The sequence below is a fragment of the Galendromus occidentalis genome, unplaced genomic scaffold (assembly GCF_000255335.2).
Source record: "Galendromus occidentalis unplaced genomic scaffold, Mocc_1.1 scf7180000077469, whole genome shotgun sequence".
NCBI classification, from domain to species: domain Eukaryota; kingdom Metazoa; phylum Arthropoda; class Arachnida; order Mesostigmata; family Phytoseiidae; genus Galendromus; species Galendromus occidentalis.
Genome location: NW_003805457.1, coordinates 100,206 through 125,228, shown reverse-complemented (window position 1 = coordinate 125,228; position 25,023 = coordinate 100,206). Strand labels below are relative to the sequence as shown.

Here is a 25,023-nt window from a genome sequence, read left to right as displayed (position 1 = left end):
CTTGTTTCATCACTGAAAGAGAAAATCATGCCCCCCCCCAGACCCGTCGGCAGTTAACGATTAGGTCTTGGCACGCTTAGAGTTCGAGCATCCAATCACCCCCGACTCCAGGAAGCGGGGAAAATTGCGGGAGCATCCGCGGACGGATATCTCCCGACCTTACGATCTCGGGGCGAGCTGACGGTAAACAGATGGGATCCAATTCTCCGCGACGAAATAATAAAGCGGGAATTGAGGAACAACACAGAATGCTGCTAAAGGTGTCTTCCCAAGATAAGGCTGCGGGTCGCTAGCTGACGAGCTCTGTGCATGGTCCATCGCGAACGCTCTGGGGAACGGACGATTTCTTTCCGTCTGCGAGTCTGGAAATTCCCTCTCTCATTAAGGGGTCACGAAGCCAATCGTAGGCGTCTTGGTGGGCTCCGTTCCGTGAGGCTCGTAGGAGAATATATGCTTCGCTTTCCTTCGAGCTATCCCCCCCTCCAAGGCCAGCTACGAGTCGGCTCTTTCCCCGAGAGGGCAGCCCCGACAACTCCGACGACATCCGAATTCACTCTGAGCGTGGACTGATTAAATCGAGTAAGTTGCCTGATTCCATAGAAGGTAGCTCCTGCCGATCCGAAGGATGCCGTCGTCGCGTGTGGGGCAGTTCCAAGTCCGCGGAAACCTGTCAATACGTCATCGCACTCGATCACAATCGTTCAACGTTGGAGAACAACACTAACTCGATTCGGATGTTCTACCACGTAGAAATAATTCATTCTACCCTCGTTCCGCGTTCTGCCCGATTGCTCAGCTTCTTTTGACAGGTACGTTCTTTCCGTAAGAGGGATCTACGAGAGGACATTGGGCGGACATTTGGAGCAAAGTCCTGGGGAGAATTACCGGACAACTACCACGGCGGCGCCTTCCACTCCAGACTTTCCTGATGGCATCCGCAGACCGACACGAGCGCAGGCTATCGAAATCGTTTGACTTGTCCGACCGAGACCGGAGAAAGCGCTCCAAGCGACTTGAAAATTCAGGATGTTCCATAAATAATATCTAAAATGTTTTTGTCTCAAGAAGGGCCTCAAGGAAGCTGCCGCAGGAGCACGGCCGATCGGAATCGTGAACAAAGGCTCCAGCAAGGAAGATCCTTCCCGGCCCTCTCTTCGCTCATCGCGAGGATGAGAAATTCCATTCCCCGGCAGCTATCGAAAAACAACACCGCTGCTACAGGGAGAGCCCGCGGGAGAAGCTGAAAGTGTTACACCGGGAGCCACTGAACAATGGAAAGGAACCCGAAAATCTGCCGTGTAGCCTTGCTTAGTCCGGTATCTCTCGTTCCTTGTCGCGACACAGCTCTCTCACGCACACATTGCCGATCCGATACGATTTGGAATGCTAAAGAGAAGTAACTCGAGCCAGCCGCGCGGCCGCCGGATCTCACATCGTCACGGCTAACCGGCGATGAATTTATCGGCCGACAGATTGGAGCTTTATCGCGCCTCCTAGTCCGAACGATTCGAAGTTGATAATTTATGACGCCGGCGACAGGACTAAGGTCCCACTAAGTTCTAAGCAGTCGCTTTCATAGAGGTTTCGATACGCAGTCGAATTCCGCAAACGTCGTCCGATCGAACGCATTCCACGAATAATGCACCGATTCGGATGCAAGCCAGCATTCGCTCCCGACTTCGTTCATGCTCGCCGAAGTTCAAGGTCTGCTGATGCTTTGGGTGTCGTTGCCGTGCCTATTTTTTCAGTGCATACTTTGATAACGCCACAGGGACGACGGACTCGTCAACAGCTGGCCTCGGAGGAGCTTAATTTCCGAGCCTCACTCAGATTACAAGCAGAAAGGGAACGCTAAATTATCACACACGCGTTGACATCTCAGCGAGACTCAGAATCGCTGTAATTGTCGCGTGTGTCATGGAGGAAAAGCTGTGACGAGTTTCCTCGCGTTTTCAGAAACGGCTGAAGCATGACGCTGTATCTCTTCCTCTCGGGTCAAGGAGTGTCTTTGATGTTCGTGATTCGTGATAGAACCGATCCAGTTGATTCTGACTTGTACAAAATCGCCTTTTAGCAGATGCCGTCGCCGGGCTCGGAGCGACTGTCAGACAATCTCCGCTCGTTCTCGAGGAAGTTGACCGCCTGTTCAAAGTGACCTCGACGACTTGTGGCAATGGATCATATATGCGGGGCTCGAGGACATATCAACGACATCGTCAATGCGAGACACCATTGCTTTGATTGTTCACCAAATCCAGCGGAACGCTCTGGAGTGGCGCGGAAAATTCGAGAGCGATTCGCGGGAGAGCTTAAGGAATTGATAAATATAAAGGGCGTCAGAAGTCTGATCCACAGCATGAAGTGACCGCTCCAGGATTCATTTGTGAGCAATTGATTTTAGTGATCGAACGGCTATAAGTAGCTACCCAGCAGCGAGTCGCACAGACTTCCCCAGAGAAAACATTTGTGTTCTGACTGGCGCACAGAGGTCTTGACCCATTGATCCTCGAGTAATCCCGTCCGACATCTTAGAGAGAATGGATATATTTCTTTCTCGATTCTGTGGGGACGGACACCGCGCCGCCCTGCTTCGATGCCTCTACCGACTAACCGGCTCCGTGTGCCGTGACTTGAAAACAAAATAAGTCGATAAGATTCTCTGGAAAGTCGAAAAAGCGCGGATGAATAAGTGACTATGGCTCGATATTGAGTTATGAAATGAAGCAGTTTTGAAATTCTTCCACAGTATGTCTGCATATCCAAATCTCGGGCTTGAGGATGGAAAGAGCCCTAGGAAATTCCCGGACAATCCCCTCGCACTGACGAAGAACAAGGTAATTCCTTTCGATCGTGATATCATTCGAGTCTTTCCATCTGTGGAGCTGGGAGCAAACCGCGAGAGCGTCGACATCGAATTCCTCCCACGAGGCATCGCTTCGCTGGTGGATGAACAAGCAAGCTTCCGGGTGATTACGTACACACCGCAAAGCAAAGGCTTCTCCGATTCCGTCCTCGGGAAGTCAACAAGACTACCGATGGGATGGCGCACTCGTGACACTGCGTTGGGTATGAGTGAATGTATCCGATCTAGCTCTACATGAGATATCGATAGATTTCTCGGATACCAACCGCTCAGCTCGCCTAGAATCACGGTACGCCTCTCGATACTGTCCTCTTATCTACCTCGGTGACGGTGGCGTCTAAGCTCCGTCGGACCCAGGGTGGCGAGCGAATTCAGGAAGCGATTCCCTACATTTTTCCGGGAAAAATATACCACTCCTCAAAAAAATCTCCATCTCAGTCAGTGAAAAAAATATTATTCCGATCATCTCGCAGAGGAAACGTCGTAGACGTAAACTTATCATTCCGGCGCCACAGATCCAAGGTGACCACGGGCGGTAAAGCAATAGTTGTGCCGAAACGCAGAACGCAGAGCGTCATGAAAGCGAGAAGACTGGATGGTGGAGGAAGGGAGAGCGCAGGCAGAATATTCCATCGATGCCCTCGGGCTAACGCTGTGTCGGGGCTCAGATATCTGGCGGTAGGGATATCGTAGCGGCCGACAGCATGAGTGCTGGTTACCTCGCGACAGGCCGTATGTCGACTGCGGAGCTCACTCCGAAAAGACGGATCCTCTCACTCACATTAGTAGAAAAGTTCTGGCAGCGCAGCGTTGCTGTCGTCCACAGAATGCAGAGAAAGAACAGAAGGGCGACCGGAGCCGAGCGACGACTCTGCGGCGGCGACGGAAGAACTCGACGGGCGGAAAACTTGACCGGCAAAGCGTATGAAACCGAACTAGATCCACGGCGCCAGAAAATGTGCGTCTCAAGACGTCTGTTCCTTACGTTGGTCTTCCGCCACCGCAGGAGAAACCGCACACCAAACGAAAACGAATGTCTCCTCTCTATCAGCAGTAACGACGCTCCGATGCAACGAGTTGGACCCTCGGCGTAATTGATTCTGACGCTTTCGTGCATGCCATGGTTATGGCTCAGCTGAGTTATTGCGCGAACAATAAAACCAAGTTGCGATCGGGCATATTAAAACATGAGAGACGCCGTCAGGTCTCTCGGGTCGGGATGGTTCGGGGTTGACAAAGTCGCCGCTCAACAGTCGACGTAGCTTGACTCTTCCACGCGTTCCGTCGGTCGGTCGAGCGGCCGATCGTCCGCTCGGTCAGGTTGTAATCTGTCGGTCGGACGATGTGGTCAGAGAGCACAAACGTCGACCGCTCGCAACCTAAAACGAAGCGTGTCCGGAGATCGAGGGGCGGTCCAATGGTCTGATTGTGTGGCCGTAGAACATTACGAAAAAATGAGCGTCTGAGCAGACAGACGCATTCAACGAAAACAAAAGCGATGCCAGAATACGGTGGGAACACAAATGCCTCAGTCGTGTACACAGAGACCGCCAAGTTTGGGTGCGCGATGTCTGGCTGATCTTGGCTTATTGGCTCCCTGCAGGGAACTCGACGGGCTCGATCTGAGGTTTCATGGACATGAGTGCGAAGGAGTGCGTGATTCTCCATCGCATATGAAGAAATAACATGCGGAGGGGGGGGAGGGACGACATATGAGCGCTGATCGGCTCCACCCGCAACGGTCATCGCCGTGTTCTGATGTGGGAGCTCGAAACAAAGATGAACGTGAATTCGGCGCCGAAGGATATGGGTACGTTATATATCATGTGTATATAACGTGTATGTCACGTATCAGAGGAAGGGAGAGAAACAACTACAGGCGAGGATCGACGACATGGTTCTGTGATTGCCGAGCGGGATCGTATAGAGAGCTCGTAGGAGGGCGAAGGAGCCCATCGATAGTAGGGACAAGCTTGCTGGCCGCGTGCACGGCATTCCGGCGGTAGCTAGGCCTCGATCACGAGGCACACAGCTGCGAGGCCATCGGCACCATCATTGGAAGACACCGAGGATATTTTTTTTCCTTCGAGAGATATCCCACTGATCCGCAGAGCACGAGTTCACCGCAAAACGCAGAGAATCATTCAGATCAGGATGATATAATATTACGAAAAATCGTCGCGCTCCGGTTGTTGACATCCATTGCCCAATCAGTCAGCCTGTCTGACATGGAGAAATCCGACCGCATGGGCTCCGGAATGAAATATAAGACCTACGGCGTGATTCATATTTCAAGAAATGGAAGAGCCGTCCACGGATGAGGGTGACAATTACTTTCGTACGATTTGTGAACGCCTCTCTCGTTCTCTCTGGGATCACGTTCAGCTGGTTCCCGGTTGAAAGTCATATGACGAGCCAGCGGAATAAAAAAATGATGTGGTGGCCAACCACTTCCGAGTAGAGAGGACAGCAGGAACCTGTCTCTCCAACGCATACGATTCCGGAAGACCGTCACTCCAAGCATTCAGAGCAATATGCTCGCATGAAGCATCAGTGCCTTCTATGCGCGGAAGTCGGAAGGGGCCAGCTGTGCCACAGATCATTGTTTTGATGAGAAAGCATTAGCCACAGATTTCTGAGAATGGAATGAATATAAAAAAAACTGCATTCAACTCGCAGGAAGCAGGCTTCTCCATGGAAGTTCATTGTGAACGACCGATGGATTCGCGCTCCTGATTCTCTCCGATTTCCTAGCTAGAGAGTGATTCTGTCGAATGCTTGGGGGCTCTCATCTTCAATCGGAGGCTGGGTATCGGGATACCGCATCGAGTGCAGGTCGAGAGCTTGAGGCCAAGCTGCTCCGATTCTAAAAATGTGGAGACTCCGACAAACGTTCATGTCTGACCGTGCAAAACAGACGGGCGCTCACTCGAATCACGCCCGAGACCCACCGGGGCGATTCATGGAGGATTAAGTCTTAACGTCGAAATATACTCACGAGGCTCACGACTTTCGGCGAAGGGTCCGCAACAGAGATCACACTTTTTGAATCCACGCAAATTCCCAAAACTTCCAGCGCTCATCCGATGAGTTGAATCACTCGAATCACCAGAAACTCCCGCACAGCTGACAGTTTTTTTCTCGCGATCAATTACTCCACATCGACATTCATTCGTGCACTCTTCCCCACATGCGTCCACCGATCGATCGGCTGTGAGTTCGTAGCTTCTTTCAGTTTGGCTGCGCGGACAGCCGTTCCGGGGTCCGAACGAAAGGATCCGACCATCCGATTTAGAGCTCCGAAGACCGCGCGATCGACATGAGCTCCATGAAACTCGAGACAGGCAGGAATTACGTTCGAAGTCAGCTAACAATAAATCTACGTAGCTGCCTGCCGGAGGAGCTACGTCGGGGATTCCCTACCGAAGGAAAGGGCTATATGGAGCCGAGGAGACAACCGCCGCCACCGTAGACTGCGGTGAATGAACGGGCCCTGTCGACCAGGCCCCTTGCCGCGTTGCACCTTCCACTATAGAGGACCTCCTAGCTTACTATCTGGCAGCTTGGGAGACGTACAGGCTCCGAACGTGTAATGCGGTCGCTTGTCAAGCGCTTCGTCAGTCAGTCAGTCAGTCACTCAGTCAGTCAGTCATCCAATGGTAGTGCGCAACCAGCAGCAGCACGAGCCAGGGAAGCCATCGCGGGAGAGAAGACCTGGCGAACAAAACAACGCGGCATGGACTTCGGTAGCGCCATCTGTGGTCGTTGCCTAAACCCTTGGCAATAACACCGGGCCCTGGAGGCCCTTTCCAATGAACGCTATCCTCCTCTCACGGAGCCTCTTGGCGTCTCCTGAGAGAGTCTGTCGTTGAGTAGTTGCGCTCTCCAGGCCGAGCTAACGTCTGTCGCTCACTAGTCCAACAGCTTTGTCGGAGCACTGGACACTAGCTGGGAACTTACTAAGATTTTCCAATTCTTGCTATCTGTCGAAGTCTGCCAAGTCAGGGAACCTTTTCTGCTCTCGGGTGGGGCGCACCAGGTGCGTCTCGCTCGGAGAACTCCAGGGCTTCGCCGCTACGAATGTTGATTAGGAGCGAGATGACGGGGGTAGAGCGGATTAGCGGTGGGATCCCTTCCCGGAGCAAAGACGGCTTGGTCCGCTTCTGGTCATTATAGCACCCGTCTTCTAATTTCCTAAGTTTCCCCCTTTCTCCTCGCTGAACCTCAAAGTTGATATTCCACGACGAAGAAAGCGGCCGGGCTATCCGGACTTCTATCGACTCCCCTAGGAGACCGTAACTTACTCTCGGAATGTCTGAGGAAGGTTCCGCAGCGGGCTCTCAGCGGAGCCACCGGTGCTTTCTATCCCCTGCGAAGCCTCCCACCCGAGAGTGATTCAGACTCATGGAAAAGCGCTTCCTAATTCATTCGATCGGCAAACGGCTTGAATACTTTCTCTTCGTAAACATTGCGATAGAAAATATGTGTTCTCGACCGAGTATAAATCATGTGAGGCCAGAGATGTTATCCGTTGTTTGGGGGCAGATATAATCCGAGGTAGAGCTTCTAGCGACGTGCCAGGTGGTTGCCTAGTTGACGGCCCCAATAGCTAGCCCGTCTCTCTGCCGAGACGGTAGCGTCGCCTCCAGCGATACATCACGGGTTAATGACTGCTATATCCCTGCTCTTCCACGGTATGATGCGGATACGCGACCGTGATTTTTCCTCCGAGATCATTGGTGTCGGAAAAACTTCCGACCCGCTTCGCTCGCGGCAATTAACATACTGTGGTGAGCATCGCGTCGCAAGCTGCCCTAGCCATGATGAAATTGATTCGACACGACCGGATCAGGAGTAGGTGTAGAGCCCGAGTTGTGCTGAACTTCGCGATAGCCCAAGCTATACGGGATGCGTGAAGGGTGGCTCTCGGAAAGCTTCTGACGATTGTGAATAGGTAGTGCTCTCACGCCTTGCCCATCATCAATGATCAAAGGATCAGATTCACTGATTCATGTTCCTCAGAGAAGACAGCTTCCGCCGACTATGTGTAGCTGCCCATGCATTGATCGGACCAGTGTTCGGTATTCCTTTCATAGATAGCGGTGATTCGATTCCCAGGCCGCTTCATGTTGCCTGATCCTTCGGATGGTCGGCGATATCGCTCAATTCTATGATAGAACCACGATTCGCGTTGATGGTGAATAGTCATACATGATCGCAATAATCATGAGGGGGAAATCCTCGCTCACACATCTCATCGCGACGACCATGGACTTACCCGATGGCGAATCGAATCGCGAGCAGCGCGGAGATCGAAAAAATGGATATCGATCATATTGACCTAACTGGATTGCGTAAGATTTGTATTCAAAGAAAAGAAGAACGACTAAATTCTTCGAAGGGCCTCGAGAGAGACCCTGTCAACAAAACGTCGAACGAGGCGTCGTCGGATAAAGTGTTCCTGATGCGGCTTATCGTTGTCGACACGAAAAAATAATGGATCAGGATCAAATCTGTCACTTGGCGGTCGGTCGCCCTTGGGATGGAATTTCGGAGTTTGCCCTTGGTCGATGAAAGCTTCGTACAATGTTTGACGCACCCACTTTTTTTTACCTTTTTTTCCACAACGAAAACTCTTAGTGAGCCGAAATATATGCCTGAAATCATCGTACCGCACAGTCCTCTGAAGTTTTCTGTCCTTTCGTTTCTTTCAGTTTCCTCGGAGCTGTATTACGATACCGTAACATATTTCATTCGTTTCCCTGTTGCGACGATCAACCTTCTCTCTCTCCGAAGATCATGGCCCAAGAATGCCTTCAATGCTTTTGCGGTCGACGCGAAAGAACCCTGCTCGTCCAGATTCGTAGACGTCACATACCCAGACTCCGGGACAGACGCAGGGTCGCTAGGAATCGATGCATACCGTCCCGTTCATATTAGCGTGCTCGACGTCTCCTCAAATTATAATTTGTTGCTGAAGACGGACCGAACGTGCCGAGTCGCGATCCCGCTTGTCGCACCAAACGCGCGAGGAATGTTTCGTGCATCGCGCAGGGAATATCATTCAGCTTAGTCGCGACTCATTCTCCGCACGGCTTGCGCACACTGACGCTGTTCCGAACGGGCTCGGCCAACGGCTGGAGCGAAATCGCTTCTATTCGAATCTTTGGAAACTTCGGTCTGGAAATAAGAGCACTCACCATGACACCGCAAGGAATACTTCTCGAAGGAAACTGTGGTTTTGAGGTTCAGAGTTCGGAGGTGGGAGGAATGACTTGATGCTTCTCCCGAGACTACTCCCCGTGCTGGCTTCAGCGTTCTCCGGCGCTGTTTCTTTCGAGAGCTCGGTCGTTGACCGAGATGTTTACACTACATGTCAGTGATCGCTTACGTCGGAAACAATTCGAAATTCGATCAAGGAATAGAGCGTCCGTGGAAACGCCTTCTTCGAGAGCAATGGCTCAGCGGAGGTCAAGGGAGCCCACAATTCGGAGCTCAGAAACAGGCAGCAGTGTCTCTCTTGAGTCAGGAGTATTCATTTGGGTGGACCGAGAGTAACTTTCTGGGAGAGCATCAGACTTTGATGCTCTCGCACCATCGATCGAAGATTCCAGCAAGATTAGTTTTTTCCTCGATTCCGAGATTCGAATTCCGACGGGGGTCTTGCCGCCATGAGAACCAGATCTGGTTTTCTTGCCGGCATAAGGGACATAAGGGACAAATGAAAGCGGTGTGATCCGGAGGAAACGAGACCGATCGGTGACGGGAAACCGAAGAACTCGTTTTGAAGAAACCGAAGTTCCCGGGATTCGCCCTCCCTTCAATAAGTCGAATAAATGGGATATCGCGTGGGGGAACAACTTTTTCCTTCGATGATTTTTCGTAGCTGGTCGTTCATGCGCCCGAGAAGTAAATGAGCCCGTTCCGCATGAATCGCTTCACGAGTCCTCCATGGGTCTACTCGGAACGTCGGAACTCATTCGTGGGGGGTTCTCCGGAGACTCTGGTCAAGGATCGATAATTATCTTCGTGCCGATCTTCGAGGACCTTGGAGGAGCCGCGGGGCTGTGGACGACTTCTCGTTCCAGCAACGATTTCTGTGAATGGATATCCGACCTGGTGTGCGAGCAGACGGGATGTCGAATTCTCGAAGGGTCTTGAATGGTCTCGAGATTCGAATGGAAAGTGGGTTTACACGAGACGGGGCAATACATCGGTTCCCGTCCTTGTTTCCCGGGAGTAATCAAACCGAGGAAGAAGGAGCCGGCATGTCACACCATCACGAGAATCGTTTAAGCAATGCATTGACGGAAGTTCAGTCGAAAGCGTAACGAGAGTCTTCCTCATCGAAATTTCCAGCGTATGTCGACCAAGTTTCCCCACGAGGAAGAAGGAGCCGGCATGTCACACCATCACGACAATCGTTGAAGCAATGCATTGACGGAAGTTCAGTCGAAAGCGTAACAAGAGTCAAGCACCATAAAGGAGAGACAGCCGTCTAGCGCATTGCTCGTCGGCGGAATCAAAAACACGTAACCGCGAAGAGGAAAGTATCGAAATTTTTTTCCATCCGTCTTCATGGAGAACGGTCGAAAATACGCGCATCTACCTGTCGTCCATATCGCTGTGAGTCACACACTGCCCGCGTTCTTCCAACGAAGAAGTCGGTCTCCCCATTTTCCTCATGATCGCGAAAACAGCGGGATCTTCGCAGGCTATGTACATAGTGGACGGGTTCTGATATCCACGAGCGATGGTATCCTCGGCCCATCTCCGAATATCCATCCGAAGAGCATGATGTCATCCCCAGAAGGTGGCGGTCTACTCTCGCTTCTTCGATGGAATTGACTGCTGCAGTCGTTTCCGAGCGTGTTCGCTCTTGACTAGCCGGCATACCTGATAGCAATGCGAAGCTACCGGTCCGATGTCGTTTCGGAGAATCTGACGCGCCCTAACTCGGCCTGCGAGCTCCTCCCAATGCGCCCGGATGACCACTCTCGATTGACATCCGCTCATGGCGATTCATGGGAACATCTTCCGCGCGTTCTCCCGTCTCCGGAGTGATTTCGGACGAAAGATGTCAAGAAAACGCCGAACAAATAAGTCCAGTCCTCAAGGTCCATAGCCAGGGCTGGGACTTGATTGCATGTGCATTTTCTTCTTCCCAGTGCTTGCATTCCTCCTCTTCTATGCACGCATGAAGCTATCGATCGTATCCGAGAATCTTTCCGAGCTCATAACCAGTGAAAACGTTAACCCGTCGACCGCACGACATCTCGGTCGTTGTGATCCAGACCGCACTCCGTGCGGTTGCCACAATAACCGGATCTGACAGTGTTGTCGATTCTCCGCACATCCCACATGTCCTTTTGTAGGGATCCGCGAGCTCACGTTCTACGAGAACACCGAAAAAGCGCTCTGGGTGTCTTTTGAGGTCGAAGGTCCGACTCTGTCGCGTTCAACAATGTCACCACCAGCTCCAGCGTGATCACAATCCGCGATTGCGGAGTTATTACCCATATATTTCACGTATACGCCCGCTGCGAGCTGATTGGACTTCTCAACCACCGTCATAAGGGCTGGAAGCGATGGTTGCCTTCCGAACCTAGATGCGGGCTCATTCGAACTCCCAATCACGCTCGACTGGATTGCTCCTCGATGTAATCCCGGGCTCTGAGCAGGAGCTTATGATGTCACCTATGGAGCCGAGTGATTCTCTCGCTCTGCCACGCTCAGGACGGAGAGAGCCGAGACCGGAACGTTTGTCTCTCCCGCATCCCATTGGAGAACCCTCCAAACCGACCCATAGAGGCAGACAGACCCTGCTCGAAGGTGACAGACTCGAACTTCCAGATCGGGTTCCCTGAATTCATTCTGCTCCCCCTGAGTGACGATTTGACAATTTTTTTTCCGATCACGCATACGAGCACTTCCATGCCCGTGTCCGCACGAAGGCAGGGGCTCAGTGTTAGATGCGCCAGAGCTGAGAAATCGCGGCAGCCGAATCAACATTGAACATTGAAAGGGGGCCTGAGTACCGAATGTGCTAGCCCCGCCCCCGAGCTCTCTGGTAGCGCCCTCTCCGTATTCAATCAAATCACATTCGTGGTACGGCTATTTGACCGCCAGCGCCATGCTCTCCACTGCGAGTCCCGCCTGTGGTCGTGTTGGCTCTTGGTTGAGGTGCATAGAGCCGACGACACGCGCGCCAAACACGAGTCTAGCAGACGATCCTCGACGAACAGCTCGCAGGCCCGGGAGGTAAAAAAACGCGGTTTACCAATCTGGCAGTGTGATTAAAACCTGAGAATACTTATAGAAACTCACTAGAGATCCTCGATCATCCGGCGGCAGGGTAATCCGAGTCCCACTCGGCATCGACCACCGGGAACTTGAGCTCGAATCTCGTCTCGAGGGAGATTCGGCGAAGGAGCCGCAGAGGCGAGTATATATAGATAGATGGGCTCTCTACTAGTCGTACTTCGGTACACATACTAAAATTGGAACGATACAGAGAAGATTAGCATGGCCCCTGCGCAAGGATGACACGCAAAATCGTGAAGCGTTCCACATTTTTTTTCAGTATTTCATCCCGGTCGCATAGTCCTGGGCGACACACTGCGATCACTCGCCCGCTCCGAGATATCACCTCATTGATTCTCGGATGATATCTTTTCCGACTCTGGCATCGGTGGCTCGAACCACGCGACGATTCTCGAAGACGCAGTCGAGATCGGACGGCCAGTTCTTCCCTCGACTCCAGACCGCAAGTGCGGTCGTTGGTACCACAATCTGGTCGGCTCCGCGAGAATCTCCTACGGCGCGGCGGGGCGATGATAGACACCCCACGCTTCAGAGAGCCGGTCGTTGGGATCGAAGCCCCCTTCCCCCCTCACGATACAAGGGGATACGGTTGATGCTTCGCAAGTAATGTCGTGATATGCGCCCAATTCTGAGCTTTCGGCAATACATTCGTCAGCAACAGCTCCGCGTCAGTCCGGATCGAGTGGAGGAACTCTGGGATCGGTTCCAGCATGACGGACTGCGGCTTGCGATGACATGCGATCGAGAGCTCTGTGCTTCCTTGAGGTGCTACCTATATAAATCCTTTCCAGCTGATATTTGAGCCGAAAACGTCTGCCTCATTAGCTACGGGATCATTCTGCATGAGTTGGAAGTATGGGGAGTTAGAGAAACGGCATCGGGAGTGGGACTTTTCTGGTGAACTTACAGCATAGAATTCGAGGAGGCTTTCGAGTGTTTGAGCGTGAGACTTCGACGGTAGACTGATGGCAGAGAATTCGAGAGAGCATCGGTGTGTCTCGGATTGCTTCTCGGTGTCGCTGCGCGGTGGCAGACCGGGGCTAGATCGCGGACAGAGATCTAGGAACTCCCTAGGTTCTCCCCTTGAGTCTCTGGGAATGCTCCTCCATCGCTCAGACCTTTAGGGGCACCTGAGGAATCGCCGATAGATGCTCCTCGAATTTTCGTCCTTCATCCTGGAGAGAAGTCCGTCTGAACAAAACGATACGATTCCCAGATTGATGGCTGAAGAGAATCCTTTCAGTGGGGCGACGCAGAAATACACAGCTTTCGTTACGGTGCCATCTTATTCCAACAGATTAGGAGCAGGTCGTCGGCCGGTGGGTTTGAGCTTGAAAATCATGTTGGTTGAGCCAAATTACTAAGCACAACGTGGTTTGATTCCGTTCTGAGACGATTGATGAAGTCGCGACACTCAGATTCCTCAGCGAGGGGAGGTAGTATGAAGCAGAAAATCTTGGTGTGGGGCACGGGCCTGAAATGCCACCCCCTAAATACGCTGGTGTCTAGATGAATCAGAATGCCTTGAAGAAAGTCAAGACAGTCTGATCCCTATGAAGATTCAGACCCCTTGACACGAAGCTCATGGTGCTCACTTTGCGACTCGCGGAACTTTGAATGAAGCTTTTGGCTGAAGATCTACGGCAACCGCGCGAAACCCGTGGATCACTTCTGCGAAACGATCCTGGGTGGTTGCTTTTTGATCCCTCTAGTCCTGGGCGAGGATTTGCCGGGAGCTGAACAGGCTCGATGACAGAGCTAGGGCACAGGACAAAAATATGCTGTCTCTGAACAGTGAGAGAATGAGTGGAAAACTTAACTGCTACACGACCTGACTAGTAGGGAACTATTAAACTACGACTTTCCGACTCGAGTACGGAGAAACCCCGACTGAGAAATCAGCAACTTTAGTACCAGAGGTAACCTGACTTTATTCTTCGACACACGAGGTCGCCGGGCGAAGAGTGACCGATCGAGACTAATCGCGGATAAGTCGGGACGCAGTTCAGAGTTTCTTGATTTTGAGTCCGATGCCATTGATCAGATACTCTCGATCCAGGTTCGAGCGAGATCTTAGATCCTTTTGGGAATCCAGAAGACAATTCACACATTCGGCGATCCAGTCTACGATGATGAACAATTTCGACCGTCTTTCGCGTCGCTCGTCTATATCTCTGTCAGACAAGACACATAGACTTTGCCATGCATAAACATTGATTTATAACTAAAATCACAGCACCAATAAAGGGAACATCAGTTAGCGCCAGTCTGAGGACTAAATTCGACTGAGGACTGATCGAGAGATGCCGCAAGAGCTCTCTTCTCTTCTCTCCTGCTAGATCCGCTCGTCCAAAGACTTTTGATATAATTGGTCGATCTCTTCACAGAAGGTGTAGATGCTTTTCTTCTTGAAACGCTTCTTCACCAATGGATTCCTGATGAGACCTCCCTTGAACATGTTCTCCGCGAGCAATTTCGCGTGCTTCCTCTCAAACGCTCCATATCGCTGGAGCCAGTCTACGATTTCAGTACCTACAGCAGCATTTCTGAAGTGAAATGAAAGCCATTTCCTATCCTTTATTCTGAGTCCAGAGTTCGCTCTTGCCATCGCACTAACTATTTCTGAAAGCGCATCTTCGACGGACTTCTCGTCCGTACCGTCAGGTCCCCAGCTATGCACGGTGGACGATGGGGGCGTCAGCTCCATCGTGGATGTCGCAGCCGCGAAAGGTATTTGCGCAAAGTCGTTTTCCCAAGTTCCTTCCTGGAGAGCGGCTTCCGTATGAGCGACCCAAGCGCCCGGGTCGATGGGCCGAATGAACTTTCCGTAAGGGCTCTGACTCCGTTTGCCTATCAGGAGCGCCACCTCTTTAGTTGTGCTCGTGATGCTTCGCATCACATTAGTCGCTTCTGAGCTTGATAGATGCTGCAGCGGGGTGCCGTTTATCTTCAAAAGTTTATCTCCGACGCCTATGCGACCATCGAGGCACACCAGACTGCCCTCGATTATTCTGTCGATCAAGAGATCCCCTCCCGGTGAATCCGCAACATGGATACCGAGGCTGGGTGTAGATTCGGTCAGAGTCAGCTCGACGAGGATGAGATTCTGGTCGTCTCCGGCCACCTCGGTGGCGCCTAGAGTACTCGTAGCCTCGCTGGGCATGAGCACCTCGTGTCGCCCGAGCGTGGGATAGTTCTCATAATCACCGGCTCTGTGGGTGTAAACAGTCTCTAAACTCCGGGTGGTCATCCGAGACGAGAGGTCTGGACTGCATGGCTCTAGAATGTTCCTCAACTCGATCGATTCCGAATCCGTGCTGGAGCCGACGGAACGAAGCCTCTCTCGCGTTTGGATTTTCTCGTAAATGTTATTCGCGGCTTGCTTCTGACCCAGCTGCTTGCTCTCACGTAGCGGAGCGTGGCGCGTTAGCGTCTCCGTGATCTTTTCCGTGACAAGCCATGAAACGACGCGACCCTTGAACGACGGTAGTACCGCAGAATCATTGGTGATTTCTTCCTTCACAACACTGAAAAATCAATAATTTAGAGGAATTCCAGGGTCATCACGATTCTCGGGCGGAATGAGCGCAGGAGGTTATGTGTATAAGGAATAAAGTTCGGATTCCTGGCTTCAGCCCTGGGAGGTTATCGCTCTGCGTAGGTGTTCCGCAGAGTACAGCCCTTGGACGGATGGGTGACGTTCCTCGGCGCTTTCTACACCCAAGACACAGCAGGAATCGCTGATTTTACGATGTATTCCCACTCTCGGCGAGCATGTTGTGCAAACACAATCATCTACCGGGTTGTCTCCGGCGTCTGATCTCGGTGCCTCGGCAGAGAGAGCCTGAGAGACCCTTGTCTCGTGGATACGCTCATGATCGAGAAATTCACAGTATGCAGAAGACTGAAGAGTTTCGAGCGGTCGGAATTTCACTAGAGGGAAACTCGACGAGCAGATTTCCGAACGAGATTCCCTCGGGGCATTTGAGCATCGGAAAGCCCTTCATCGAGTCTTCTTGACTTGACCAGTTCGGCGCTAATTAGCATTCGATATTCCGCTGCAACGCTCGACGCTCGAGGACTAGAATGGCGCGTGAGACGGTCAGTTATCTTGGACTTACCCGAATTCCGGATCGACCGATTTGAAGAAAAATTTGAAATTCGTCCTTGGCAAGCTTCGCTTGAAGTCCTTCAACGTCAACTTTCCGATCGCAATAGGCAACTTCACCAGATAAGGCGTTTCCTCCTCGTCGATGTGGAAACACACTTTCGTCTCCACTTTCCGCCTTTTAGTTCCCGCCATCTCGGGAATAACTGCTCCTCAACTCCACAGCTTAAAATTCGATGAAGTTTTGGTATTCGAACAAATCCGGATCCAGGTTGAGGTCTGACGACCAGCCGAGAACCGAGCTTCGATGGCCTCCAGAGCAGCTCGGGTCGCTTGACGACTCCTTCTAGCAATTGTTGGGGTTCTAGCGTGGGGTTCCATTCGCTCATCTTTTGTGAGGGGCTTCTCTCTCTCGGCGGCTCTTTCTTATCCGAGCCTCTAGGCGAAAAAAAGGAAGAAGTTCTTCGGCCGAGCTGACCGAGTGGCACTCGAGTCAGGAAGGAGCGCGAACACCATATTGCCGTATTGCCTCCAATAGGAGGGCACGCTCTGATTACTGATTACCGAGCCTACTCCATTTAGCGTGCATTGTCTGTGTGATCTTATTCAGGCGGACTTGCTCTAAAGTTCAGTGTCTCGCTGAGTGGGCGCCGCGGAACTCTCGGGGTTCCGTGAGCCTTTTATCGTTCTGCCGGAAAATGATTTCTCTCGGATTGAACTACATTCTTGCGTTCCAGAACATCCTTCGTACCCTACTCGATGGAAATCGATGGTTTCGCTGTCTTAGAGGAATATACTCTGGTGAATAGCTTGGAGAACGATGCTTTGGAGCTCCGCGGAGGCCCGGCGGACCCCCTCGAAAGTTCCTGTATTTGACGGGCACCATCTACGAACAAGACGGACATGGGCTCACGGATGCAGTAACAGAGTGTGATATGCATAGTACCATAGTACGGCATCTTCATAATATAAAAAAGGGGCAAGTATCCATTTGTACCCTCCCGGAGCCACGATCCCGGGGAGATACTGCCCGCAGGGGAAACGGCTCTCGGTTCGAACTTCCGAGATGCACCGGTCTGGGAGATCGTATAGTGCACGGTGTGGCATCCGTCTCTGAAGAATTACCGATTGGATCCACGGCAGAGACGGGATCGTCGCCTCGAATCGTCTCGAGAGAAACCCGGATACTCCTAAAGAAAGATTCGAAACATATACTCAAGACACTGGAAATTGAAAATCGTTTCCAAAATATAACCCGTTGTTTATTCTCTCCTCTCTCTGATTGCCGACTTCTCGACCTGGGGTGTAAGCCTCTTAAAGCAAATGAACTTGTTCAATAGAACGCAAGTTCTATCACACTAGGTCCGCGCTGATCGCTATACGCCAAAGAAACCTCATCCGGGATTCTGACACTCCCGAACATGACATGCGACGGTCTATACTCCACGAAATGGGGATTAATAGCTCAGCAGCACTCATCGAGCGATTCCGTAGCTGTTTCGTGTCGTCTCCGTCAACTACTTAAATGTAAATAGTTTGGTTTCCAGGAATCATTCCCCGCCTTTAATTAAAAGCTTAGTCTGCACTATGAAGCACGGTTTCCAAGCAAGCTATCTGTTACAAAATTAATCGTTCGATCCGCCCCACCGTTCGAGAGCGATGAGCATTTTGGTCTCCAGCCGTGTTGAAGACTCTCGGATAGATAATACACACATATATGTTTATGTTCTGTATCTGAAGATTCCAACCAATTCGAGATTTTTTCTTCGCTCTGAATTAGTCACCAACGTTTTCCTCCACTTCATATCTGATTTGTTCACAGCGGTATTTGATGTGATTGCTTGATTGTTGTGGGAGCTTGGATTTCGAAAATTTTTCCTCGGTCTGTTGGCTTTTCAGAAGGTTTCACAGACTGGACCTTTCGGAAAGACTCTCTAGGGATCACAGGGGGTCGTGTCGTCCGGGGATATTTGTGCTCCGCAATTTTCGAGAACACTCTTCTGAATAGTTCGGTGTGTGCGTAGGCCAACGGCTCTATACTCTGAGATCGCCGCACGCAGGATTCTGATCAGATTGTCACATCTCCGTACTCGTGATTCCACTTCTCGAAAGTGACCAAACTTCGTTCATCGAGAGATTTTCGGATTTTGCTCAAACTCTGACGGAAGTCTACGAGAGAGATTTCGCGGACGTGGTGAAGATCGAGACTTCGAAGCTGTTCAGGCTCGAAATCTCGCAGAGGAGCGAGCGCGGCGTCTTTCGCGAGGTTTGTGAGGTCGCTTCCTGAGGACAATGAGAGAGAACGTCAGTTACGGCTGCCGGAATGAATCGCTGGGAACAGTCACGCGAGGCCTACGAACGAATGGAAAGCGAATATGAGAAGTCCGATATTCGAACGAATGATGATTAGGGGATACCCCACCTGAATATCCTTCAGTCCACTGCGCGAGAATATGGAGATCTTCGTCGGAAAGGTACGAAGATACCTGAGGACTTCTCAGGAGTTGACGCAGGAGCGTTTCCCGAGTAGTCGCATCAGGCAAACCCACGTAAACGCGACGCGAAAAGCGACGGAGGGCCGCATCGTCCAACTCAAAGGGTCGATTGGTGGCGCCCATCACGAGCACCCGTTCATCTCCGGACCCGTGCAGTCCGTCGAACTCACAGAGGAACTCTGTTTTCAGTCTTCGTGAAGCCTCGTGCTCGCTCTCCTTGCGCGAAGAGAGCAGCGAGTCTACCTCGTCTATGAACACGATACATGGCTCCAACTCACGAGCGATTGCGAATAATGCACGAACTAGTTTCTCTCCTGTGGATGAAGTTCTTTGTCAACGATCCTGAGAGCGGAAACCATGGGGCATGAGAGTACGTGACACCAGGACGGCGAGCTGGACATGATGCCCTTCGAGCGTTTACATGCGCGTTCACAAACGTAAATACAATAGATGGACCGCACGGCTCTAACTCACCTTCGCCGACATACTTCGACGTGAGCGTAGCTGCGGATATATTGAGAAAAGTTGACGAGCTTTCGTGAGCGACGGCCTTAGCAAGCATCGTTTTTCCGTTTCCTGTAACGAAATGGTTTTGTTGAAAGACTTTACTATGTTTGATCTTTTCACGCTACAACAGCACAGGCGGATCCATTGACTCGACTGATGTCGTTCAGGGTGAATAAATATATTCCGCCGGGCGTCTCAGCTGTTTCAACCCATGACGACCTTCCGTCCTCGATGGCGTCGCATCAGCTGAGTGTGGAATCGCATGAATTCTCGTCAAACAATGCCTCAACGGTATTAGGATGCACTTCCATAGGGGATCGGGTGAACTACGCGATCAGAGCATCAACTTCACGTTTCCCTCCGGAAAACGACCGGCGGCGCCGATCAATACTGACCGATGGAGGGAATCAGGAAAACGCCGGAGATATCTACATCGATAAGACATAGGATTGCGGTGGGATCCTCAGCTACATCGCGCGACGATCAGTGTCGATTCCCCGGGAACGTAGGGTCGAGGTCTTATCGCGAGATCTCGATGAGCTTCTGGCTCAATCGGGTCGCAGACTCTGCGCAGAGACACGCACGAGATTGTCGGGTCAAGGTCACTCGGAAGCATTCATTATACGAGGAGTAGAACTCCGTACAACGGTAATCGTCTCGTTAGGTGGAGTCAGTCAGACGCTGCCGAGGATCGATTCTACATTCGAGCTCACTTCTGTCAAGGGCGAATCCTTTCGAGCGCTGCTCTACGGCGTACATATTCCGCCGAGCACTCACGGCACTCTCTATGTGGAGAGCAAGTAGCTGTCTCAGATTCACGAGCTCCGGTCGGGATCTTTTTTATGGCGCCCACAGACAGCGAGGCTCGATCAGGTTGGACATGTGCGTAAATCTGTCGTGGGAGGGGAATGGCCAGACGATGTCCACGCCCATGGATAAAGAGAACTCGAGCTTTCAGATTACCTCTTGGGCTTACGAACGAGCAGCTCCTGCTTCCTGGCGGGAAGCTGAAAATCTCAACGCGGAAGACAGCTGCAAATCGTGTGGATCCCCGAAAATCTAGCGGTCGAGCGGACTACGTCGGCTGTCATTATAAATTCATCAGGCAGACAGAGAGCTTCTAAGTCAGTCGGTCGGTCGGTCATTCGTTCCAGCTTGAGGAAAGTCTTCCACTTCGGTTGAGCATAATGTCTCGACTTGCTCAAGCATTGGCGAACGCTGGATGTTTCCCCGTCCGCCGGCCGCTCCTCATGTTCCAGGGCTCAGTGCCCTTTGGAAGAGCTACGTTGCCCGGAATATCTAGACAACATCATGGAATCCCAGAAATTAAGGCTTCGGAATGCTTGATCAGCGCTGGAACAACACCGACCGGTCCGTTGGCTTCGAGCAATTATCATGGAAATTGAGGGAGATTTTCGAGATGAAGACTCGCTCTCAATCACCATCTGGAATCATTCTGGGGAACAGCCGCGTACAACTCAAGAGAACAACTTTCGCACCGCTGGCTTCGAGCCGGGTCTCTGCCGACCCGCTTACCAGTTGCGATCCCGACGCCGACGTTCGGATTCGAGCCGTGCACCACCAGACGAACTTTCAACTTCGGACTAAAAGAAGATTGAATTGCCTCGATTATTATCCGCAAGGGATCGGCAGTGAATGGGGGTACTAGAGAACGCCGAGACCGAAAGTATCGATTCGAACGCGCAGGCGAAACGCACTGAACAAAGCTGCGGAAGGCATTCCGCCAAGCTTTGCTGCAAGCGACGTCTGATTGCTTGAATTGTACATACGAAGACATCGGGAAATATTTTCCAGTGGCTGGAAACACCATTCCCGAGATGAATCGCGTTTGTTTCACAATGTCAGGAGGAGTGACTCTGGTAGCTGGCGGTTCCTCCAGCCATTTTATGGGAGACGATATCAAAGCGAAAGGGTTCAACCGCTATCGTCGTCTTCGTGGAAGGGGGTGTCACCGAAGAACAAATAGCCGTCGTTGCGCAACTTTTCTCGGCGAGTGGACCGCTTGGTTCGAGGAGAATGTTCCACCTCGTTCGGGGAGGATTCCCCTGGTCCCGACAGACTTGGGGCATCGTTTGCCACGTATTTCCCGCGGACTCATCTGAATGAGGGTATCCCTTTCTTGAGCTAGCTTCCAGATATGTTTCAGACAACAACAGCAATAGTCGATGGCTTTTTATTATCGCTTCCGGTCCGAGGCGGTGCTTCAAAATTTTAGAACAACCCACACGCGAGCAGAGTCAACAAAACATCATCATTGTCGAGAAGAAACATTCCAGATCTGGCCGGGAACCACGATAGTGTGGTGGTGGAATACCGTTAGCGCCACGAAATTCCGTACGCTATCGATCATCGTTTGCAAACGGCACATGTCTCTCTTGGTTCGTAGTGATTCCTTGCGGGGCGGGGGGGATAATCCCCGCGGAACAGCTCACTTGCGACTCGCCAGTCATTCGACCCACGTGGGTGTGGTGGTCGGTGCTGATGGACGTAAATCGCGGACGACCGTGTCGCGGGTTGTGTCGAATATCGTGATATCGTCCTGGGAAGCTTCTTACGTCCGCTCCTCATAAGAATTCAGCACTAATGTTTATTAGCATTGTTGCCCGCCGAATCGCGTTGCGTGGACGATAGCTCTCGACGAGCTACCGAGACCACCGGCGTGCTCATCGGACGCAGCGAGACAAACTGGACTGACGCCAGAACAACATCTGGGCTCGGCGAACAGAAAACATTGGCGCGGAATGGGACGCTCGCTTCTGCGACACAGCTCAGCTCTTCTACTCTGACAAAAGAAGTTCAGGAAACACCGGAGTTTTTTTTCTCCTCATGCGAAATTTCTCAGTCGGCGTGTTGGATTGCGAAATGTGGACGAATGCCGTATTCTGTGGGGAGGAATGTTCCTGACGAGGTACGAACCGCCTCCATGCGCAGCCTCGCAAGCTGGACCCAATAAACACTTCGATTCCCAGAAACTAATTTTGTAAGCTGTGAAACTGCTCCAGAGCAAAGTCTTCAGCATGTCTTCTCCGTCGCGAGTGGAACTCTTGTGAAGCCCTCGGCTCGCTCCGCGTCGAAAACCGAGGGGCTGATTCACGCGAGAAGTATCGCTGAGCTCCTCGGGAGAAGTAAGTTCACAACGTGAACGAGATGGTCTTTCGAAACCCTCCCCTCATGCGACTGTCCGCGTCGTCATCTTCACGCAACTGAGTTACATGATCCGCGAAGTCGTCTCTATAACGCGCAAAAGGAATCATTTGAGTTTCTCAATGCAAACGGCTTTCCTGTGATCTAAACTTCAGCCATTTCTGCCCTTGACTTCAATGGACATCACCACCGCACCGCCAGCCAACGCTAAGCGGCCTTCGGTCGGGCACAAAACTTGCTCTGGGGCTCCGCGGCCGGCCCCGCATTGTGAAGCTCACAGCGTCTGATAGAATGAGCGCTTGCGCTGCTGGAGCGCTTCGGAGTATTCCCAATAACTTTCCTGAAACTCTTGGAAGGATCAGATACAGAGGGTCACGTAGTTTGAAAGAGTGCTGCGCTCAGAATCTCTCGATGGTCCACGAGCTCTAATCTGGTGCCTCCCATCTAAATAATGAGCGACTTTATCGCCAACCAACCGTATCCGGACGTTACAAGCGGTCATGACAATGAAGTGGTCAGAACAAATCAAGTCGGCTGAAATTCGACTCATGGCAAGACGACACGACTATCCACTCGAACGGAAAACCATGGCTTACGCAACACCGGAACTCGATGCGAACAAGAGCAAAACACGAGCCACGAACATCAAAACCAAGACGGAATTTAAGATCCGATCTCTCACCTGGCGGTCCGAAGAGCAGCAGACCCCTTGGGGGCTTCCGTAAGCCGGTGAAAAGATCTGGACGCTGCGTCGGAAGAATAACCATTTCTCTGAGAGCTTGCTTTGCCAATTCTTGGCCGGCAATATCATCGAAGCGGATTTTCGGTCCATTGTCGATGATTTCCGAAGCAATGATCGAGACGAGTTTGGGTTCGATGCCTTTGATCGATCCATGCAGACTGAGTCGGCTCGGCGTTCCAGGCAGACTCCTTGAAGAGCTGACTTGGTTTTTGAGACCGAGCGATGCAGTCGAGGGGGTTCTTTTCGGAGCTGACACGAAGCGTCTCGGCAGAGAGCCGGTGTCGATTTTCGTTCGACCGGTGGCTTCGGCGCTTCGGCCCAGTGAACGCTCCCTTGGCACACTGTTTTTACGGACTAGTGTGCCTCCAACAATGCACTTGTTGTTGGAAGGAACTTTTCCCGGGGGTCTCCAAGGTTCTCTTTCGTTCGCCTCATTCTTCTGCAGCCAACTCGGTCCGGAATGGGGATCTGACGACATCCGCATGAGCTGATTGGGTTTCTCCCAGTTGCGTCGGGAGCTCACGTGGGAACCTTCGGAGATCGGCCCAATGAAGCTGTTCGTTTGTTGAGAGTTATCATCTGTCTCGAGGAAACTCAGCCGTTCCTCGGCCAGCACTACGAACTTGGACATTTTCTGATGGGTGGTCGTGACTTCCTCGCCGGACTCGGCGATTTTCGCCAACACGTCGCCGGCCATGAGTCCCTTGCGGAAATCTCGGATACCCTGAGTATAGAAGTAGATGGCTCGTTCTCGGAATTCCTCGTGAGCACCTCCTCCATCGGAATCGGCTTCGTCGGCTTCAATCGCTTCTTTCAAATAGGAATAGCCTCGGGTATAGTAGGCGAAGAACTGTTCCTCAAGTCTCTCGCGAGGCACCACAACCTGTTGTGCTTCGCCTCGCTGGCTCAACACGCGCCACAAGGTAGTCACGATGTATCGAATCACACAAAACGAGTAGTAAAGCACAATTTTCGAGAGGTGCAACAGAACGGCTGGAAATGATCGTCCCGCGTCAGCTGTAGGCTTCATCTGCGCGCTGCTTGCAACACACGCCATCGGAGCGATGCTCTACAGCCAGGTCTCTCGATCAGCGAAAAAAACCTAATCGCAAAGCACACGCGGGGAGTCAGTTTCGATCTTCCCTCGCTACGCGACCAGCTGATTCTCGTTAGCTCGCCGAACTGTTGCCTGAACCTAGGTAGATGAGTTCTCAAAACAGCGGAGAGTGTCAGTGGAGCACCGACGAACAAGTAGAAACACGTTGAAATCACTCAACAACGACGCGACAGAAAACACCAACGAACGAAAAACGTCGATTAATTGCGTTTCCAACGAAGAAAGTCTATCTGATCCGGGCAGCGAACGTCTAGTCTACAGTCGAACGCATTCCAGCTTTCGCCCTTTCTCCTCTGAGAGGATAGTCGTCGTCGCAGTGGTCGTTGTTATCCTGTGTTACACTCTCCCACCACGGAGCAGCCTCCCCGCTCCCCGTTTTCGAAGGTTGGTAGCTACCGAGACATTCTCATTGTTCGATCGTAAGGTAACCCCTAACGCTCATAGTCTATCGACAGTTTTGGGCCGACTCTCAGGACTCATGACAAGCTCTACCGGAGCGAGGTTGCTGCTTATTCCGAGACTCTATTCCCGCTGACACCATTTCGTTTCGGCCACAGCATCGAACTCGGCGTATATTCTTTCGCTTTGGCCCTCAGGACCGGTCCCTCAAGGAGCTGCCAACAGGATGGGGTCGCGGCTCGGGAGAGAATATTCGCTTCGAGGGAGAAACAGAGACGAGTCAGCCTCAGACAGGGGATAGGG

The 25,023-nt window shown here is 51.8% G+C and overlaps 3 protein-coding genes and 1 non-coding gene across 4 annotated transcripts in view; 1 reads left to right on the top strand and 3 right to left on the bottom strand.

Annotated features, from left to right (window-relative positions):
- The window catches only part of SNF4Agamma (SNF4/AMP-activated protein kinase gamma subunit), a 67,991-nt gene extending 61,517 nt beyond the window's left edge, over positions 1–6,474 (bottom strand). The window contains exon 1 of the mRNA XM_003744475.2: positions 5,862–6,474. The gene's annotated coding sequence lies outside the window, so the exon portion shown is untranslated. The remainder of the gene's footprint in view (positions 1–5,861) is intronic.
- Positions 6,475–12,340: 5,866 nt separating this feature from the next.
- LOC114828286 (U6 spliceosomal RNA) lies at positions 12,341–12,440 on the top strand. Its single transcript, XR_003777111.1, has one exon. It is a non-coding gene; the product is annotated as a U6 spliceosomal RNA (small nuclear RNA).
- Positions 12,441–14,522: 2,082 nt separating this feature from the next.
- LOC100905289 (segment polarity protein dishevelled homolog DVL-2-like) lies at positions 14,523–16,490 on the bottom strand. Its single transcript, XM_003744490.1, has 2 exons — positions 16,309–16,490; positions 14,523–15,714 (listed from the first exon to the last, which is right to left on the bottom strand). The coding sequence occupies exons 1-2, from the start codon at positions 16,488–16,490 to the stop codon at positions 14,523–14,525; spliced, it is 1,374 nt and encodes a 457-aa protein (XP_003744538.1).
- Positions 16,491–18,060: 1,570 nt separating this feature from the next.
- Positions 18,061–24,234, bottom strand: spas (spastin). The gene is made up of 4 exons (XM_003744489.2): positions 23,145–24,234; positions 19,265–19,366; positions 18,718–19,104; positions 18,061–18,578 (listed from the first exon to the last, which is right to left on the bottom strand). The coding sequence occupies exons 1-4, from the start codon at positions 24,232–24,234 to the stop codon at positions 18,364–18,366; spliced, it is 1,794 nt and encodes a 597-aa protein (XP_003744537.1). The 3' UTR covers positions 18,061–18,363.
- Positions 24,235–25,023: the final 789 nt, after the last annotated feature.

Coding starts and splice junctions, on each gene's coding strand:
- LOC100905289 (XM_003744490.1), bottom strand. CDS start 16,490: ATGGCGGGAACTAAAAGGCGGAAAGTGGAGACGAAAGTGTGTTTCCAC. Junction 15,715..16,308: donor TCGGTCGATCCGGAATTCGG/GTAAGTCCAAGA, acceptor TTGATTTTTCAG/TGTTGTGAAGGAAGAAATCA.
- spas (XM_003744489.2), bottom strand. CDS start 24,234: ATGAAGCCTACAGCTGACGCGGGACGATCATTTCCAGCCGTTCTGTTG. Junction 19,367..23,144: donor GCTGCTCTTCGGACCGCCAG/GTGAGAGATCGG, acceptor ATTTCGTTACAG/GAAACGGAAAAACGATGCTT. Junction 19,105..19,264: donor GTCGAAGTATGTCGGCGAAG/GTGAGTTAGAGC, acceptor CTTCATCCACAG/GAGAGAAACTAGTTCGTGCA.